General features: G+C 41.8%; 1 protein-coding gene and 1 non-coding gene across 4 annotated transcripts in view; one reads left to right on the top strand and one right to left on the bottom strand.

The window, feature by feature from the left end:
• Nucleotides 1-20,035, bottom strand: part of MOGAT1 (monoacylglycerol O-acyltransferase 1) — a 54,318-nt gene that overhangs the window by 12,129 nt on the left and 22,154 nt on the right. For all 3 annotated transcript variants that reach the window (XM_065526163.1, XM_065526164.1, XM_005574428.4), the window contains 4 exons: nucleotides 12,316-12,494; nucleotides 11,373-11,577; nucleotides 6,022-6,196; nucleotides 5,265-5,464 (listed from right to left, as the gene is read on the bottom strand). In XM_065526163.1, the coding sequence (XP_065382235.1) occupies nucleotides 5,265-5,464; nucleotides 6,022-6,196; nucleotides 11,373-11,577; nucleotides 12,316-12,494 (759 nt within the window). The remainder of the gene's footprint in view (nucleotides 1-5,264; nucleotides 5,465-6,021; nucleotides 6,197-11,372; nucleotides 11,578-12,315; nucleotides 12,495-20,035) is intronic.
• Nucleotides 2,422-2,523, top strand: LOC123568200 (small nucleolar RNA U13). The gene has a single exon (XR_006691416.1). It is a non-coding gene; the product is annotated as a small nucleolar RNA U13 (small nucleolar RNA).

The raw sequence follows: 20,035 nt of genomic DNA, 5'->3' as shown, positions 1-20,035 counted from the left end.
AGCAATTTTCCCCTTTCTGAATGTTTAAGAGAAGCACATTGGACAAGTATAAGTGAAAACAAGTTAACAGAGTTGCAGTTTTCCAGTCTTGACAACTAATTCAGATTCAGTCATTCCATTCGACCCCTGGCTGATGATTATTTGTCAGTAGAGGTGTAACTGGGCGATATCAAATGGCAAACAATTAAAAAAAAAAAAAAAAAAAAAAAAAAAGCTTGACCAGGTGACAAGTGCAATCATTTAAGTCAACAGACTGCACTGGCTTTCAGCATCAACAGCTTATTTCATCTGAGCATATGATTACACTTCATTAAACTTTTAGTTCCTAATATCATGCCTTACAATTTCCTTTATATCATCCCCAAAGCTAACAATAGTACTTAGCACATAAAAGATAAAAAATGATTAATGAATATTATACCAAAAAAGTAACCAGCTTATCTTGAACAATACCATTGCAAACTTAAATTTATCTCAATATTCCCATTACCCTAACTGATCAAGCCTGTTAACATTCCATTGCATTAAATACAGCATTTAAGAATAATGTCATGTGAAATCCATTTCTGCTCCAGTTTTTCAGTTAACACCAGCTCTCGAATACTCAGCAAGACACCATCTCGCAAAAGGAAGGAATATTGAGAAATATCTCCCAACAGGTAAAATCTCCTCAAGCCCAGAACATGAAGCCTGAAGAAAGTCTGAAGCGTGTGGCTGAAAAACTCTGTCATGAACTCTGGAACAAAGCTGGAGTACACAGGTGCAACCCATGTCCAGAAAAATAGAAGGTGTATAGGGACAATGGCTACCAGTTCTATAAAAATAGCAAAAGTTGTCTGGGAGAGGTGGGATTATGCCTGTAATCCCAGCACTTTGGGAGACTGAGGTGGGTGGATCACGAGGTCAAGTGATCGAGACCATTCTGGCCAACATGATGAAACCCCGTCTGTACTAAAAATACAAAAATTAGCTGGGAGTGGTGGCGTAAGCCTGTAGTCCCAGCTACTTGGGAGCCTGAGGCAGGAGAATTGCTTGAACCTGGGAGGCGGAGGTTGCAGTGAGCAGAGATCGTGCCACTGCACTCCAGCCTGGCGACAGAGTGAGACTCAGTCTTAAAAAAAAAAAAGACAGCAAAAGTTGGCAAAAATGTAAATATATCTGCATTGCTAAGAACTCTACCATCCAAAGATAAACACACAAGAAATGCTGGAGTTTGCCATGCGTCAAAGCTACTCTGAGTTTTTCTACTCTTATCGGACAGGGCTCTTCCACTTGGGCAATGGCAAGGCCTGACTCTGGAAGGATGGAACTCCTTACTCTTTTGAACTCTTTGATATTATAATAGGTTGCACCACCCTAAGAAGCAGAGGCTGTGTGACCATCCTCAATGGAAAGGCTTTCTCAAAGAACTGCTGAGAGTTGAGGTGGTATGTGTGTGAGAGGAGGGTGGCAAATGGTGAAGCCAGAGACCCTCCACTAACCCCCCTGAATCATTAGGGGAAGGTGATTGATTCTCCAGCTGCAACTACCAACAACAGAGTAGGTAAGTGAGGTCAACGCAAGGGCTACTTGAGACATTGGGAAATGAGACATAATCATGAAAGACCATCTCTCTGACTAGTACAAGATGGGTTATCATGTTTCCTGTTCAGGATCATCAGCATTTCCGAGATAGGGTCCATACACATATTTACCAGTCACAAGAAGTCCTATTCATATGCCACCAACCAGCCTCAGAAATCCATAGTGTCATCTACCTTCTTGGCTTAGAGATAACATTTAGCTTTCTTTCTTCTCAACATCTAGTGTCACCTCCCTGTTTCCATGTCATCCTTACACTTGGGGGATTGAGAAACTTTTTGAAGTAGAGGAAATACATGGAAGTAACATCTTTTATCCTGACAGTCAAGTAGTTCACGAGAAGTTAGCAATCACTCCCCAGATTGTGCCACCAAATGCACAAGGAATCTTTATTTTGTTTCAGGTCATACTATTCATTTTCCAATCTTTCACTAAAGACCTCATCTGCTATGTCTATGGCCTGCTTTCCTACGGGGATGTCTCTTGTTATAAGAATCTCAGTGTCTTATAAACATAAGTTCCTGTGTCCATTAAGAGTCTGATAATTCGGGCCGGGCACGGTGGCTCAGGCCTGTAATCCCAGCACTTTGGGAGGCCAAGGCAGGCGGATCACGAGGTCAGGAGATCGAGACCATCCTGGCTAACATAGTGAAACCCCATCTCTACTAAAAATACAAAAAGTAGCTGGGAGTGGTGGCGGGCGCCTGTAGTCCCAGCCACTCAGGAGGCTGAGGCAGGAGAATGGCATGAACCTGGGAGGCGGAGCTTGCAGTGAACTGAGATCCTGCCACTGCACTCCAGCCTGAGCAAAAAAAAAAAAAAAAAGAGTCTGATAATTCGGTCCTATAATTCATGAGCATGACGACCGGGTGCTCACAGGCACTTGTGAGATGTACCACCCTCTGAACCTTGTTACAACATCAGCACTTTACCCATCTCACCTGAAGGACAAAAAAAAGATTCTGAAGCCAGGTGCGGTGGCTCACGCCTGTAATCCCAGCATTTTGGGAGGCTGAGGTAGATGGATTGCCGGAGGTCAGGAGTTCGAGACCAGCCTGGCCAACAGAGTGAAATCCCGTCTCTACTAAAAATACAAAACATTAGCTGAGTGTAGTGGTGGGTGCCTATAATCCCAGTTACTAGGGAGGCTGAGGCAGGAGAATTGCTTGAACCCACGAGGCAGAGGTTGCAGATCATGCCAGTGCACTCCAGTCTAGGTGACAAGAGCGAAACTCCATCTCAAAAAAAAAAAAAAAAAAAAAAAATTCTGATAATTGTCTCCCTTCCATAGGAATTTCTCCCAGGAAAGAAATATATCCCCAATTCAGTTCCATATCAGAATTACTCTCCTCCATATTCCCTTCAGAGAGATTGGAAAACAGAAAAACAGTCACTCTTCACATGCGTCTATAATAGTTTGATTTCAGTTCCTATTTTCTTCCATTTGATCCATATTTATGCCTTTCAAATACTTAAGATTTAATAACAATAAATGTAAACACTGTGGAAAAAAAAGTCATGTAATTGCACATTAAATGGCAAGCACTTATAAACTGACGGTAGTAAAATCCTAGCCTAGCGAAACAGACCTAAAACAATATTTGACTATATTTCAATTTTACTTAATGGTGAACATATTACTTCCAGTTTCATAATAAGTTTATAGTTTTAGTAATTCTGCCATTAGTGCCTGGCTCAGCACTTTCTCATTTTAGCTCTCCAATCCTCTTCCCATCTGAGGAGCTAAATACTTTGCTCCTGGGTTTTTGTTTTTGTTTTTTCGAGATACGGTCTTGCTCTGTCATCCAGGCTATAGTGTCGTGGTGCAATCATAGCTCACTCCAACCTCCGACTCCTGGGCTCAAGTGCTCCTCCTGCCACAGCCTCCCAAAGCACTGGGATTACAAGCACATGCCATAGTGCCCTGCTAATTTTTAAAATTTTTAGTAGAGATGAGGTCCAGCTTTGTTGCCAGTCTGGTCTCAAACTTCTGGGCTCAGGCATCCCTCCTGTCTCAGCCTCCCAAAGTGCTGGGATTACAGGTGTGTGCCATCACACTTGGCCAACTCCTCAGTATTTTTATCAACATGGTCACTTGGCCAGCGCCTCAGTATTTTTATCAACATGGTCTTCACCCTCCTCCCTCAATTGGATTCTCCCAAACATGCAGCTTTTTAAACTAAAATGAGTCTAACTAACAGCAGAATTGACAAGGAATGCAAACAAATCAGCAAGAATAAAACAAACAATCCCATCAAAAAGTGGGCTAAGGAAATGAATAGATAATTTTGAAAAGAAGAGATACAAATGCCCAACAAACATATGAAAAAATGCTCAACATCACTAATGATCAGGGAAATGCAAATCAAAATCATAATGCAATACCACCTTACTCCTGCAAGAATGGCCACAATCAAAAATTCAAAAAATCATAGATGTCGGTGTGGATGTAGTGAAAAGGGAACACTTTCACACTGCTGGTAGGAATATAAACTAGTACAACCACTAGGGAAAACTGTAGAGATTCCTTAAAGAATTAAAAGTAGAACTACCATTTGATCTAGCAATCCCACTACTGGGTATCTACCCAGAGGGAAAGAAGTCATTATATGAAAAATATACTTGCACACACATGTTTATAGCAGCACAATTTGCAATTGCAAAAATATGGAACCAGCCCAAATGCCCATCAGTCATTGAGTGGATAAGGAAATTGTTTATATATATATATATATATATATATATATATATATATATATGCACACACACACACACCATGGTGTTTATATATATAAACACCATATATATATATATAAATACCATGGACTACTACTTAGCCATAAGAAGTAATGAAATAATGACATTTGCAGCAACCTGCATGGAATTGTAAACCACTATTCTAAGTGAAGTAATTCAGGAATGGAAAACCAAACATCGTATGTTCTCACTTATAAGTGGGAGCTAAGTTATGAGGACACAAAGGCATGAAGAATGATACAATGGACCTTGGGGACTCAGGGGAAAGAGCAGGAGAGGGGTGAGGAATAACAGACTACATATTGGGTAGAGTATACACTGCTGCGGTGATGGGTGCACCAAAATCTCAGAAATCACCACTAAAGAACTTATTAATGTAACCAAATACCACCTGTTTCCCAAAAACCTATGGAAATAAAAAAAATAAAATGAGTCTATAGCAGAATAGCAGAATATATATAAAATAGCTAGCTGCAAAAAAAAAAAAAAAAAAAAAAAAAAAAAAACTTTTGCTATAGAAACTGATGCCTATGTGAACTGAACATAATGAGGACACTTATCACACAGAAATTTTCATCTCTCCATAAACTCTGGTATAACTTGTCATCAAAGAATTGATATATTATAATCAGCTGGCACAGAGAAATAGATTCATTATAGAGTATTAGAAACTTTATTTTGAAAATTGGATTTTACTTGTAATTCAATAGCTGTATTCTTGAAAGTAATCAATTCCTATTCTAGTGGAAAATGTAGTCATTTCATAAATCAAAGGAATACCAGAAACAAAACTCAGATGACATCTACAGGATTATTATTTCAGGAAGTTCTTACTCAAAGCCACTTTCCTTGCATTAGCATCTCAATCAATAACAAGAAACATTGCTTAAAGTAAGCTAATAATTGTAGTCATTTTATGTACATACCAACAGTGTGGATGGCTTTCCTATAGGGCATTAGGCCAAAATTGTACTGAAAAACTCCCCTGGCATGAAACAGGGGCAAAGCAAACCCCATGATCTTCTGTAGTTTATCTTGAACAGTTCTAATCCATGAGCCTTCGGGGTTGTCAACTTGTTTAAACAGTTCATTTTCACCAAAAGAAAACACTGGGACCAGAGAGGCACTGCAACAACAAAGGGGACGGGTGAGAATATTCAATGAAAAGGATTCAAATAATTTATTTTGTTTAGCTGACTCTTGCAACAAATTCTGAAAAAATTTTTAAACGTGCCCAAGCCTTCCTGTATTGCTAACTTCACGTTCATTGAAACTGTCTTAAACTTAACATTCTTTAGGGAGGAATTTCAGCAGGCTAGCCTTAGTGGGATTTTATTCTATAGAAAATTAGGGTTCCAGGAAGCTTCTCTTTTATCTATAGCTTTGGCCACTGTTGATTTGGCTGGAAAATTACACTGTGTGTATAGAATGTTGGTGTTTATTGTTGTTCTCGTTGTTTTGCTTTTAGAGTTAAGTTAAATTGCTGAATGTCATGGCATTGAGCTACTGTCGTAAAAAGGTCATATTCCATTCCCCAAGAACATCCACACCTGCTTTTACTGTCAGATGGATTTGGAGGAGGTCTTTAAGGGCTAGAAAATCACCTTACTTCTTCGTGATTTGTTTAATAATGTCTTTACTTTGCTGACCCACTACTTTATAAAAGAAAAAAAAGCCACTTACCCATGGGTCAAAGCAATTTTAACAAATCCTTTCCGCTGGCGGATGAACAGAGTGGACTTTCCAGGATGGGCATCCAGTGATTCTTTTGCACCCCCAAGGACAATGACAGAGATGTTTCCACCTCCTTCCTTGCTTACCACATAGGACACACTTTTCTTGGAAACTGAAACTAGCCCTTAGTGAATAAAACAAACAGTGTAACTAGTTATCCTTTTTTAAAAAATTACAACGTTTTATCATAATATTCCATGACAATAGTAAACATTCAACAAAATTTCCTACACTGCTTACCTTTGGAGCACTTTGTAAGTTTGTAATTTTTCAGAGTCAAATCTTTAGTAATGTATTCTATTAATAAGTTAACCTTTTGGCAGGTAGTGGGCTAGGTCTTTAAAATGCCATTCAGTCATTAGTAGGTTTACCACTTGTTTGTTTAGGTAGGTTGTGCACTGCTGAACTCTACAGGACACCATTTATATTGCATTCTAAGTAAAAGAATCCCCTGCCCCTGGAGTTGTTCAGTGCACAACCTGCACAGCTGTATGTGGTGGCCTTGATATTTATCCTGGTGAAGTTTTACACAGAACCAAAAAGTATATTCTCCAAGAGGCTGCAGTGGATTTTCTGAATATACAATGGCCTGTTTTCAGATATTCTATATGGATCATTATTTTCCAAACCTGGATTTATAATATAAATGTGATAGCATCTGGCTGTGTCCCCACCTAAATCTCATCTTGAATTGTAACTCCCACAATTCCTTCATGTCATGGAAGGGACCAAGTTGGAGGTAACTGACTCATGGGGGCAGGTCTTTCTCATGCTATTCTCATGATAGTGAATAAGTCCCATGAGATCTGATTGTTTTATAAAGAGGAGTTTCCCTGCACAAGCTCTCTCTTTGTCTGCCGCCATCCATGTAAGATGTGACTTGCTCCTCCTTGCCTTCCACCATGATTATGAGGCCTCCCCAGCCATGTAGAACTATAAGTCTTTCAAACCTCTTTTTCTTCCCAGTCTTGGTATGTCTTTATCAGCAGTGTGAAAATGAACTAATACAAAGTGGTTAAAAAAAAAAAAAAATCAAGACATTTGACAACCTAGATCACTTGCCAGATCTCTACATGTTTCCAATATGGATAGTCTGCCTTTGGTAAATTGTTCATTTAAAACAGTTCGATAGTTGTTCAGTCTGTATTTCAGGCTTTCCCATGTAAAAATAACTTAAAAGATTCCTTTTCAGATTTCACATGTTCTGCATACTGAGGAAAATATAGGAAAGAATAAAGACAAAAATACAAACCATTCTTGAACTACATTTCAGAAATAATCACTTTTAATGTCTTATGTGTCTTTCCATTCTGGGTTTTATCCATTTTTATTTAGTCATAACAGAATGTGTTAGACAGGCTTTATAAAGACATAGCATATCTCATCTCTTGAAGAAAATGGTATGCTAATTTTACTCTGGGTTTCTATTATGGGAAGAATTATGACAGGATTCTGAATGACCCACTGCCCTCTTAAGAGGCAGAGGATGCTGGGTTAGAGGTAGAGAGCCTGAGCCTGCCTAGATGGGTTTGAACCTTCACTGAGGTCAAGGCATGCCATTCTGCTCTGTGTGAACCTGAGTGAGAGTTGGGTGCATCTCTTCCACCAGGAAAAGGGCCTCTTGGGTTTCCACACCCCTGGCTCTCCTAGCTTGCCTCTGGCCACTTCTCAGTTTTCCCTCAGGTTCCTTGTCTTCGGGCCATCCTTCAATGCTGTTATTTCTTAGGGGTCCTTCCTTATCTCTCTTGTCCTCTAACCTCATCTACACCCATGGATTCAAATACCATTTATGTGTGCTGAGTTCTCCCAAACCCATCTGTCAGGAGATCTTCCTCCTGAGGTTCCAGGCTCATATCTCCAATTGCCCAATTGACATATCTACATTGACAGCTCTAAGACACCTCGAACTGCATGTCTCCAAACCAAATGCATTAAATTCTCCCTCAAAGTGGTCCCTCTTCCAACATTACTTATCAAGGTGAATGGGACCATCATCTACCTGGTCAAAACACAGCTTCTTCCATATGTAGCCATCTTCTCCTTTCTTAGCCACCACATTCATTTGAAAGCATTTATTGAGCATTTGCTACAGGCCAGGTACAGGGCTAGATGTTCATAATAATGACACAATACAGTTGCTGCCTTCATGAGGATGAATCAATCACTAAGTCTTAGTGACTCTATCAGATATTTTTTATATTAATCTTCTCTTCCGTATCTCCAGTGCCATTGCCACTGTTAGCTTAGCCCTTATCACCTCTCCCTTCATCACCCAACAGGCCCCTTCCACCATCAGTCTCCAGGTCTACCTGCCTGTAACCACTTTCCAAGCTGCTGCTTGAATTATCTTTCTATTACACCAAATCCATCAGATCCCTCCTTTGCTCAAAATCCCTCCAAGTTCCCCATGGCTTATCTACAAGATAAAACCTAAAGTTCTCTGTATGGTATATATGGCTGTTGTGATCTGATCCTGTTACCTGTCCAGGCTTAAGGGGTAAACAGAAAGGAGCATGAACCTGAAACACAGTTGGCTCTGGCTGACACCTGATAGGTATAGATACATACAAAATGGGACAAGAAGAATGGGTTGGAGGTGGGATTTAAAAGGACTCACAGATGCAGAATCCTCTTGCGTAAGAGCAAAACAGAGTGCTGTCAGCAAAGGCCCTCTGAAGCCCTACGGTTCCTTACTACATGAGGTCTGGTGCCTATGTCTGTCAGTCTTTCACACCCAGAGAGGCAGCCACCTGGGCAGGCACAGTCAAGAGGGGCAGCCTTGGACCAAGGGCTCTCCTAGGAATCTGGTTCTGGGAAGTACAGATAACTTTCTAGACTTAGAGACAAGGATAGTCCAAACCTCCACTGGCTGAAAGTTTGAATATTTCTATTTACCTTTTAGGGAAATGAAGGTTGTACCACAGAAAATAATTCATGATGTCAGAAACCAGTGATTGCTGGGCGCAGTGGCTCACGCCTGTAATCCCAGCACTTTGGGAGGCCAAGGCGGGAGGATCAACTGAGGTCGGAAGTTCCAGACCAGCCTGACCAACACGGAGAAACCCCGTCTCCGCTAAAAATACAAAATCAGCCGGGGGTGGGGGAGCATGCCTGTAATCCCAGCTGCTCGGGAGGCTGAGGCAGGAGAATCACTCTAACCTGGGAGGTGGAGGTTGCTGTGAGCCAAGATCACGCCATTGTTCTCCAGCCTGGGCAACAAGAGCGAAACTCCGTCTCAAAAACAAAAACAAAACAAACAAACAAAAAACAAAGAAACCGGTGATTGCAAACAGGTTTCCTCTCCAAAGCCAGCTCTAGTAAACTGCAGTGGCTGTAAGGGCACTATATGGAGACAGACTCTAAGATGGAGTATATGCGTCTGATATGGCCACGGAGAAGGGGGTACCCACATCTCTTGGGCCATGAATTTGCCCAACCTGCTCTTAGCTATACGACTCAAACTCACCTGCGGCAATGCTTTGAATAAGCAAACACTTTAAATATGTTTCTGTGCTTTTGTGAAACTTAAACATTTTCCCCTGTAATGTTCTTCGTTTTATAAAACTCTAAAACAATGTATACAAAACAAGGAAGAGAAGTAATTTCCCCCCCACCAAACCTTTGGTGGTTAAGAGGGGGATAGTGCACCCTCTGCAGGCCAGATGCGGGATAGCTTGGAGGGTTTAGTGCGCCCTCTAGTGTGCCCTGTGGACCAGGCTGGACTTTGAAAACAGAAACAGAACCTGAAAATCCAGCCGTGAATCCCGGTCCTTGGGTGCTTAGTGATATCCTACCAGGTATATAATGACAATAATCACTTGAGAAATTAATAGGATGTAATAAAAATCTAGAAAACCATGAACAATTCTTTTTTTTTTTCTTTCTTTTTTGAGACGTAGTCTCGCTCTGTCACCCAGGCTAGAGTGCAGTGGCACAACGTTGGCTCACTGCAACCTCCACCTACTGGGTTCAAGCAGTTCCCCCACCTCAGCCTCCTGAGTAACTGGGATTACAAGCGCCTACTACCATGCCCTAATTTTTGTACTTTTAGTAGAGACAGGTTTCACTATGTTGGCAAGGCTGGTCTCGAACTCCTAACCTCAAGTGTTCCAGCCCACCTCTGCCTCCCAAAGTGCTGGGATTACAGGCATGAGCCACTGCTCTTGTCTCTTTGTATTTATTTTTTTAATTGTGATGGGTCTCACTCTGTCACCCAGGCTGGAGTGCAGGGGCACCATCTCCAGTAACTGCAGCCTTGACCTCCCAGGCTCAGGTGATCCTTCCACCTCAGCCTCCTGAGTAGCTGGGACTACAGATGTGTGCCACCATGCCCAGCTAATTTTTGCATTTTTTGTAGAGACAGGGTTTTGCCATGTGGCCCAGGCTGGTCTCAACCTCCTGGGCTCAAGAGATCTGCCCACCTCAGCCTCCTAAAGTGCTGGGATTACAGGCGTGAGCCACCGCGCCTGGCCTGGACTCTTATTTCTGAGCCAAGTTATTTTTAATCTAGGAAGACAGCAAGTTGAATATGTTTAGTTTTATCACTGCTGGTACTTCAAGACACAACGAAAGACATTTTCCATTTCTAGTATTCGTAACAGCGTGCGCGGTGCCTCTCCAAGGGTGTGATTTGTCACTTACTTGATCCATGATTTCTTCTTCTACATCTGAATACACAAAATGCATTCATTACTTTATTTGATCATTGTGTTAATATTCATTGAACGTTTCTATGTTCCAGGCACCATGCTGGATACTTAGGATGGAACAGAAAAGAAGACGCAGTTTGTGTCTTTCTGATACTTACAGTCCAGTGGGGGAGGGCAGGAAACACCCAGACCACATAGGAAGTGCCAGATGAGGAAAAAACAGGTTTTACTCGGCCGGGCGCGGTGGCTCAAGCCTGTAATCCCAGCACTTTGGGAGGCCGAGACCGGCGGATCACGAGGTCAGGAGATCGAGAACATCCTGGCTAACCCAGTGAAACCCCGTCTCTACTAAAAAATACAAAAAACTAGCCGGGCGAGGCGGCGGGCGCCTGTAGTCCCAGCTACTCGGGAGGCTGAGGCAGGAGAATGGCGTGAACCCGGGAGGCGGAGCTTGCAGTGAGCTGAGATCCGGCCACTGCACTCCAGCCTGGGCGACAGAGCGAGACTCCGTCTCAAAAAAAAAAAAAAAAAAAAAAAACAAAACAGGTTTTACTCTAAGAGACCAGAAACACACATGGGCCTGAGAAGAAATGTTGTGTGTGCTCCTGCTACTCCAAAGCACTGTGGAAGCAGTGATCCGCCATCACTTACCAATGCTCATCATATATTCTCGGAAGACAGGGCACCAGAACCAAAGTGGCAGCACGTGAAGATATGAAGTAAAGCCAGGAAACAGCTCCTTGAAGTCGGAATAATTTGTAGAAAAATTCCCAAAGGCTCCAGCCGCCAATATTCCATGGGGGTGAAACCCAAATATATAGTTGTGACTTGGATCCAAATCTTGAGTTTTGATGAGCTACGGCACATTCATATTGAGATTTAAAAAAAAAGAAAATTCCCTTATTATTTTCCAATGAGAAACAAAAGGACTAGTTTTTGTGTCAAGAGACAATGGAGAACATGACTCATTTTTGTTCCCTGGGTTGGAGCTGTTTCCAAATTTCTAAACCATCTTCTGAGCCCAGATTCCTTTATATACAGCCTTCTAGATTTTGTCAAGTCAGCTTACAGTTCATTTAGTAATTGGAGCCAAATTGCAGCCTTTCTCCCTGCTATGATTTGAATGTGTCCCTCAAAAGTAAGTGTTTAAAAACTTAATCCCCAATGCAACAGTGTTGGAGGTGGGGCCTAATGAGAGGTGATTAGGAATGAAAGCACAGTTAATGGATTAATGCCATTATCATAGAAGGGGGTTTGCTATCTTGGGAGTAAGTTCCTTATAAAAGAATGAATTCAACCCCCTCTTGCTCTTTCTTGGCCTCTCCTGCCCTTCCACCTTGCGCTGTGGGCTGTTGCAGCAGGAAGGCTCTTGCCAGATGCCAGCATCTTTGGTATTGGCCTTCCCAGCCTCCAAAACTGTGAGAAATAAATTTGTTTTCTTTATAAATTACCTAGTCTTTGGTATTCTGTTTTAGCAGCACAAAACAGACTAAGACACCCCCCCCGAAGAAGAAGCTTGAGATGTATGTGATGAAAACAAATTTCCACTCTTCTCCTAACTCAACATAATACTTTTTAAAACAGTTGTACTCACATGAATTGGAAAATAGTCCTTAAAGTGTTTCCAAAGAGTCCAATTTTTGATCCAGCTGGATCTCCTGCCTCCTTGCTCTGGGGTATGCCAGTCAAAGTAAAGCCACGTCAAATAAGGGATGTAAAGAAACCAATAGTTGTGTATGATCAGCATCACAGTGATTGCAATGGACATCTGCCCTGTAAGAAAAGAAAAAGTCTCATGGAATCAGAGTCCATTAGTATCTGCTCGCTGCAGTGGTCCACGGCAGGGGGATTAATACATACAAGATATGTTAAACCAAGCCTCAGTTCAGGTAAGGTAATACAACAAGACAGTGATGACATAGTATTATTTAACACTTATTAGATGCTTACTATATGCCAAGCATTGTGTTATGGACCCTGCCAAGGTATTTTTATTTAATCCTCATATAGCCACACACCAATAAAGTAGCCATGGTACTCTTTTTATTATTGAAGGGTGAGGTGGAAGGAATGGGTAGAGGAAACACTGAGCCATAATGTTCTTTCTAAAGAAGAGAAAATGGAAGCTTTTAGAGGGGTTGAGTTGCCCAAGCCACACAGCATATAAGTGGTTGATCTGTCTGAATTTAAAGTCTAACTACTTAGTCATAGCTTTACATCACCTTCCCTCTGTGAATATATGGAAGGATCATCACTGACAGGAGGGATGTGGAGAATTTCCTACTACAGGAAATCCTATCTTCCTATCTTGACCGAGCAACCATTATTCATGTGTCCACAAAAAGGGCCTATTCTAGCAACAAACTTCATTTTCAGGAACTCTACTGTCAGAGACTGAAATAGCAAAGGTGGGACTCTTCAGATCTTAGCATGCATCACTTCTTGCAACATTTGATAATGAGAGAGCAATCCTGATTATTTATGTGCCTAATAACATAGCTTCAAAATACACGGGGCAAAAACTGTCAAAACTTGACTTGGGTGGTATTGACAAGAATGGTTACCTTCAAGTAACACATGAAGCTCAGCTATATGTTTTTTAAATGTCTATGTTATATACTACAATTTAAAAATTATGAAAAGAGAAATGCTAACAAGAGAAAGAGGAGGTACATGAAGACATAAAGCCTGGCACATAGTAAATCTTCACTAAATGCCAGCTACTATGACTTTAAGGAGTGCTGTTGCTGCTTTCTCTTCTATAACACACCGCAGTCTCCAATCTGGGGTTCGTTTCCACTCCCAAACTCTTATCTACTGCCAATCAACTTTGTTAAAGGCAACCCTGTCCCCAAGTTATCCACCAAAGTGGATAGTAGTAAATAATGCCTTAATCTATTATTGGAATACACACATATCTACTGACATATATGTTTTACCAAAAACAGAACATTTATTTATATTTTTTCTTTTTTTTTTTTTGAGACGGAGTCTCGCTCTGTTGCCCACACTAGAGTGCATGGGTGCAATCTCGGCTCACTGCAGCCTCCACCTCCTGGGTTCAAGCGATTCTCCTGCCTCAGCCTTCCAGGTAGCTGGGATTACAGGCGCACACCACCACGCACAGCTAATTTTTGTATTTTTTAGTAGAGACGGGGTTTCACCATGTTGGCTAGTCTGGTCTCAAACTCCCGACTTCAAGTGATCCACCCACCTCAGCCTCCCAAAGTGTTGGGATTACAGATGTGAGCCACCACGCCTAGCCTATTTATATTTCTTGATACATATAAATCAATACATTTCTCAGATATATCACTGAACCCAGTCAGGAAACGGACTTGCTGCTCTCTCCAGAGTTGGTTAAAGGTTGAAAGACTGGAGGAAAGGTTAAGGGAGCATGTGTCCTCCACACCTCTGTGGGGTACCTGTTTCCTTCTGGACCCACCAGAAAAGTTTCCATGAGTCCAAAGCACGCTGTAAAGAGTGCCCTCTGCCCTTGTTCCTACCAGGATCATTCTAGTTTGCTTCCTTTGCTTTCTTCTATCCAGATCTGAGTACTGATGATTTGCCACTATTGGTTAGTTATCTGTTTATTTTGGTAAGATGTGCAAAAAAATGACAGGAAACTTACGTGGGCCTCATTTTTTTGTACTCAAAGTTTGATCAGGTAAGTGACAGGGAAACAGGGCAGGGAAAGAGCAGTTACTGAGTGGAGAGCCATTCTCCTTCCCTGCATATGGAGCATCTCATTTATTCCTCCTTGCAACCCCCAAAGTACACGTTACTGCCCCATTTTACATTTGTAGAAACTGAGGCTCAGGACAACATGATGAAACCCCATCTCTACTAAAAATACAAAAATTAGCTGGGCATGGTAGTGGGCACCTGTAATCCCAGTTACTCGGAAGGCTGAGGCAGGAGAATGACGTGAACCCTGGAGGAGGCAGAGCTTGCAGTGAGCCGAGATGGTGCCACTGCACTCCAGCCTGGGCAACAAAGCGAGACTCTGTCTCAAAAAAAAAAAAAAAAAAAGAAAGAAAGAAAGAAAGAAAGAAACTGAGGCTCAGGGAATTCGAGTGTCCAAATGATTTGCAGCTGGATCTGCCTAATCCTTAAACCTACGCACTTTTTCACAAAGCCACACTGTCCTCCAGCTAATGGTAATAACATGTAGAGTAACTTATTACAGGTGCATAAACAGGTTCATAAGCATAAAGAAGCAGGCAAGTGGGAGGTTCTGTTTTCCTTTCTACAAAGATGGAAAAACTGACACCAAAAGCAAACTGACCTGATTTTAATCACAGAGTGAGCCAGGAACAGATCCAAAAATAATGTCCCCAAGCTACTAATTCAATATTCCACTAACCGAACCCTGAATACCTGAATACATGCTGCATATCTCTTTAATGCTCATTACATGTTTTGCATCCAAAGAAGAAAACACAATCAGGAGCAATGGCTCATGCCTGTAATCCCAGCACTTTGGGAGGCTGAGGTGGGTGGATACCTGAGGTCAGAAGTTCGAGACCAGCCTGGCCAACCTAGAGAAATCCAGTCTCTACTAAAAATACAAAAATTGGTGGGGTGTGGTGGTGGGCGCCTGTAGTCCCAGCTATTTGGGAGGTTAAGGCAAGAGAATCTCTTGAACCCAAGAGCTGGAGTTTGTAGTGAGCCGAGATCATGCCATCGCACTCCAGGCTGGGCAACAAGAGAGAGACTCTGTCTCAAAAAATAAAAAAAGAAGAAGAAGAAGAAGAAAACACTATAAAAACTAGGTGACTAGATAACCTCTATTTTCTATGCATGCTATATATCTCTTTAATGCTCATTACATGTTTTGCATGTATAATAGTTAAGATGTAGGTCTGGAATTAAACTGCTAATCGGAATTTGCCACTGACTAGCTTTCCGACCTGGGACAAATTCTATGAGCTCTTGATCCTCAATTGCACTGCCAGTAAAATGGGCTTGTGACAGCTCATATTTCCAAACGCCACAAAGGGAATAAATAACATAAGGGTGTACAGTGCCTGGCACAGAACTACTGGTCATCAAATGCGAGCCACTGTTATAATAACTTTCTTTACTATTACAAATTTGGAGACTGCAAAATGTAGATGCAGACAGGACATCAGGCAAGTTCCTGTCACTCAACAAAAACTACTTTTAAAATTTTCCTTTTGGACTTTTTTTCCCCTATGAACAGGTTATGTTTCTTTAATATGGCTGATCACACATTTTTTTAAAATTTTGTATTTTATCACTTACAGTTATTTCACATTAGCTGTTTGGTATTACAATGTTATTTTTAATGACTGATCAACATTCCATTGATTGTCAGTGCTAATTCAACCCTTCTCTTCATTTTAAACATCTGTGATTCTAACAATTTTTCTCTATAAATGTAATCTTGCATAAAGTTTCCCCACATTTTGATTTACTTCCATAAGATAATAAGAAGTAAAATACGGCTAGGCATGGTGGCTCACGCTTGCAATCCCAGCACTTTGGGAGGCTGAAGGAGGTGGATCATGAGGTCAGGCGTTTGAGACAAGCCTGGCCAACATGGTGAAACCCCGTCTCTACTAAAAATACAAAAATTAGCTGGGCATGGTGGCAGGTGCCTATAATCCCAGCTATTTGGGAGGCTGAGGCAGGAGAATCATTTGAATCTAGGAGGCAGAGGTTGCAGTGAGCCAAGGCTGCACCATTGCACTCTGGCCTGGGTGACAGATTGAGACTCTGTCTCAAAAAAAAAAAAAAAAAAAAAAAGTAAAATACTGGATGGCTAAGCAGAAACATCTTTGTCATCTGATACACTTCGATATTTTGCTATCCAAAGAAGTTGTTCTAATTTAAATTCCCACTCTAGACACTGCATACATTTTTTTGTTTCAAATCATAAAGAGCATCACAATAGTTTTGTAATCCTTTGATTGTTGGTATTTTTTTTTTTTTGTGAGACAGCATCTCACTCCGTTGCCCAGGCTGGAATGCAATGACATGATCTCAGCTCACTGCAACCTCCGCCTCTTGGGTTCAAGGGATTCTCCTGCCTCAGCCTCCTGAGTAGTTGGGATTGCAGGCAGGTGCTACCATGCCTGGCTAATTTTTGTAGTTTTAGTAGAGACGGGGTTTCACCATGATGGCCAAGTTGGTCTCAAACTCCTGACCTCAGATGATCTGCCCACCTCGGCCTCCCAAAGTGTTGGGATTACAGGCGTGAGCCACTGCACCTGATCCTGTAATCCTTTGATTCTAAATGGGATTGAAAGAAGAAACCACTATAAAAACTAGGTGACTAGGTAATCTCTATTTTCTATTTTTATCTCATTAAGCAATTCAGGGTAACTTGATTCTTCTAAATTGGAGTTCAAAGAGAAGAGGAAGATACAAAGGTCTACGCCATTACATTGTGCAGCTCTCAAAACTCATGTTGATAACTTCAAAAGTTGTCTAGATTCACAAACCAAGTTGAATTTAAGGCCTGAATTTTAGCTGAGTTGATTTATCTATATTCTGGATTAAAAACCACAACTCGGCTTCCTATCAATGACACTCTATTTTCACTCAGCTCACATAAATTCTACTTTCTCCATATTGTTGAGGAAGCTGTCCCTCACTCACTTTTTTTTTTTTTTTTTTTTGAAACGGAGTCTCACTCTGTTGCCCAGGCTAGAGTGCAATGGTGTGATCTCAGGTCACTGAACCTCCACCTCCCGGGTTCAAGTGATTCTCCTGCCTTGGCTTCCCTAGTAGCTGAGATTACAGGCACGCACCACTATGCCGGGCTAATTTTTGTATTTTTAATAGAGGCGGGGTTTCACCATGTTTGCCAGGCTGGGGGCTAGAACTCCTGACCTCAGGTGATGCACCCACCTCAGCCTCCCAAATCGCTGGGATTACAAGCGTGAGCCACTGTTCTCGGCCTTTTTTTTTCTTTTCTTTTTCTTTTTTAAATTTAAGTGAAATTCACATAACATAAAAAACTAGTGATTTTAAAGAGAACACTCCAGTGGCATTTAATTCACAATGTTGTACAACTACTACCACCATCTAGTTCCCCAACATCCCCCTTATTTCAAAATAAAACCCTTTACCCATGAAGCGGTTACTCCCCATTCCTCCCTTCCCTCCACCGCTGGCAATTACCAATCTGTAGTCTGTCTCTTTTTCTTTCTTTTTTTTTTTTTTTGAGACAGGGTCTCACTTTGTCACTCAGGCTGCAATGCAGTGGCGTGAACATGGGTCACTGCAGCCTCGACCTCTCGGGCTCAGGTCATCCTACCACCTTAGCCTCCCAAATAGCTGGGACTAGAGGTGCGCACGATGATACCTGGATACTTTTTGTATTTTTCATAAAGATAGGCTCTTGCCATGTTGCCCAGGCTACTCTTGAACTCCTGAGCTCAACCGATCCTCCTGCCTCAGCCTTCCAAACTGCTGGGATGACAGGTGTGAGCCACTGTACCTGGCTGTAGTCTGTTTCTATGGATGTACCCACTCTCAATATTCATATGAATGGAATGGTATCATATGCGACCTTTTGCAGACTTTTGTTTAACATCCAGTTTTTTGTAGACCTTTGTTTAACATCAAGGTTTTGAGGTTCATCCATGTTGTAGCGTGTATCAGTACTTCATTCCTTTTTACGGCTGAGCAATATTCCCACATACACATACACTGTAATCTGCCTATTCATGCATCTGTTGATGGACATTTGGGTTGCTCCCACCTTTGGCTACCGTGAAGAGTGCCACAATGCCCCCAACACTGGAAACTTACTACATGTTTGAAACAAGTAGGGCTGGCCGGGCGCGGTGGCTCAAGCCTGTAATCCCAGCACTTTGGGAGGCCGAGACGGGCGGATCACGAAGTCAGGAGATCAAGACTATCTTGGCTAACACGGTGAAACCCCGTCTCTACTAAAAAATACAAAACCTAGCTGGGCGAGGTGGCGGGCGCCTGTAGTCCCAGCTACTCGGGAGGCTGAGGCAGGAGAATGGCGTAAACCCGGGAAGCGCAGCTTGCAGTGAGCTGAGATCCGGCCACTGCATTCCAGCCTGGGCAACAGAGCGAGACTCCGTTTCAAAAAAAAAAAAGAAACAAGTAGGGCTCCAGCAAAGTGTATGTGTGATCATCGAATTTAGCACCACCAATAAAGGGACAAAATGACATGATGCCTCCTCATAGGATCTACTGGGAAATACACTCTGTCACCTTAGCCAAGCCCAGGTTGGCGGGGGCCCTCTACGAGATAACTGGCTTGGGCTGTTTAAAAATAATCAACCTTATAAAAGCTTTAAAAACAAATAAAAGCTATAGGAACTGGTCTACCTCTAAAGGAAAAGTTGAAGACAATTAAGGAAATTTGAATATAAACCATGTATTAAATAAGATTATCGTATCCCTGATACATTTCTTGGGTATGATAGTAGGATTTTGATTATACAGAGAATTCTTGTTTTCAGGCGATACATGCTATAGTATTCAAGTGTTATGATGTTTACAACTTAGTTTCTTCTAAATTGTTCAGCAGCAACAACAAAGTGTGTGTGTGTGTGTGTGTGTATGTGTGTGTGTGCGTGTGGTGAGAGGGACAGAAAGCAAATGTGGCAAAATGCTAAAAAGTTGCTAAATTTAGATAAAAAAGAATATGTTTTCAAAAATTTTGATTTTATTATGGTAAGAGCACTTAACATGCAGTCTACCCTCGTAACAAACATTTGTGTAAACAAGTGTATAACGCAGTATTGTTAGTTGTAAGTACCAAGTACCGTGTCTGTGACATAATAATATTTGGTCTCTGCCCCCAGTTCCTGGCTTAGGGCTCCTTAAACTGTTGTAATTTCCTGATCAACAGGGGTGCTAGGTACATCTTTCCATCTTTTGTTCTAATAGTTGAACCCCAGTCCTGATGCTGAGCTTCCAATCCCTTGGAACTTCCTGAGTGACAGCAATGTCTTTTCTTCTAATAAGGCAACTCTTGGTGGGCTCCAGGATGGTGGCTGGTCACCGAAAGACTAAGCAGTCACTAGATGCTTGGAACTTGCAGCCCCATTCCCATCCTCAGGGAGAGGAGAGGGCTGGAAATGGAGTTAGTGACTGATCATGTTAGTAACTGATCATGTTAGTAACTGATCATGCCTAAATGAGGAAGGCTCCATAAAGTCCAGAGTTCAGACAGCTTATGGGTTGGTGAACACAATCACAAGCTGAGAGATTGGTGTACCCCAACGCCAAGAGGACAGAAGCTCCTGTGCTTTGGAACCTTCCAGACCTCTACCTAGGTACCTCATCATCTATATCCTTTA

Source organism: Macaca fascicularis, chromosome 12, assembly GCF_037993035.2.
Source record: "Macaca fascicularis isolate 582-1 chromosome 12, T2T-MFA8v1.1".
NCBI classification, from domain to species: domain Eukaryota; kingdom Metazoa; phylum Chordata; class Mammalia; order Primates; family Cercopithecidae; genus Macaca; species Macaca fascicularis.
The sequence above is the reverse complement of the archived record's forward strand: the minus strand, read 5'-3'. Positions and strand labels throughout refer to the sequence as shown.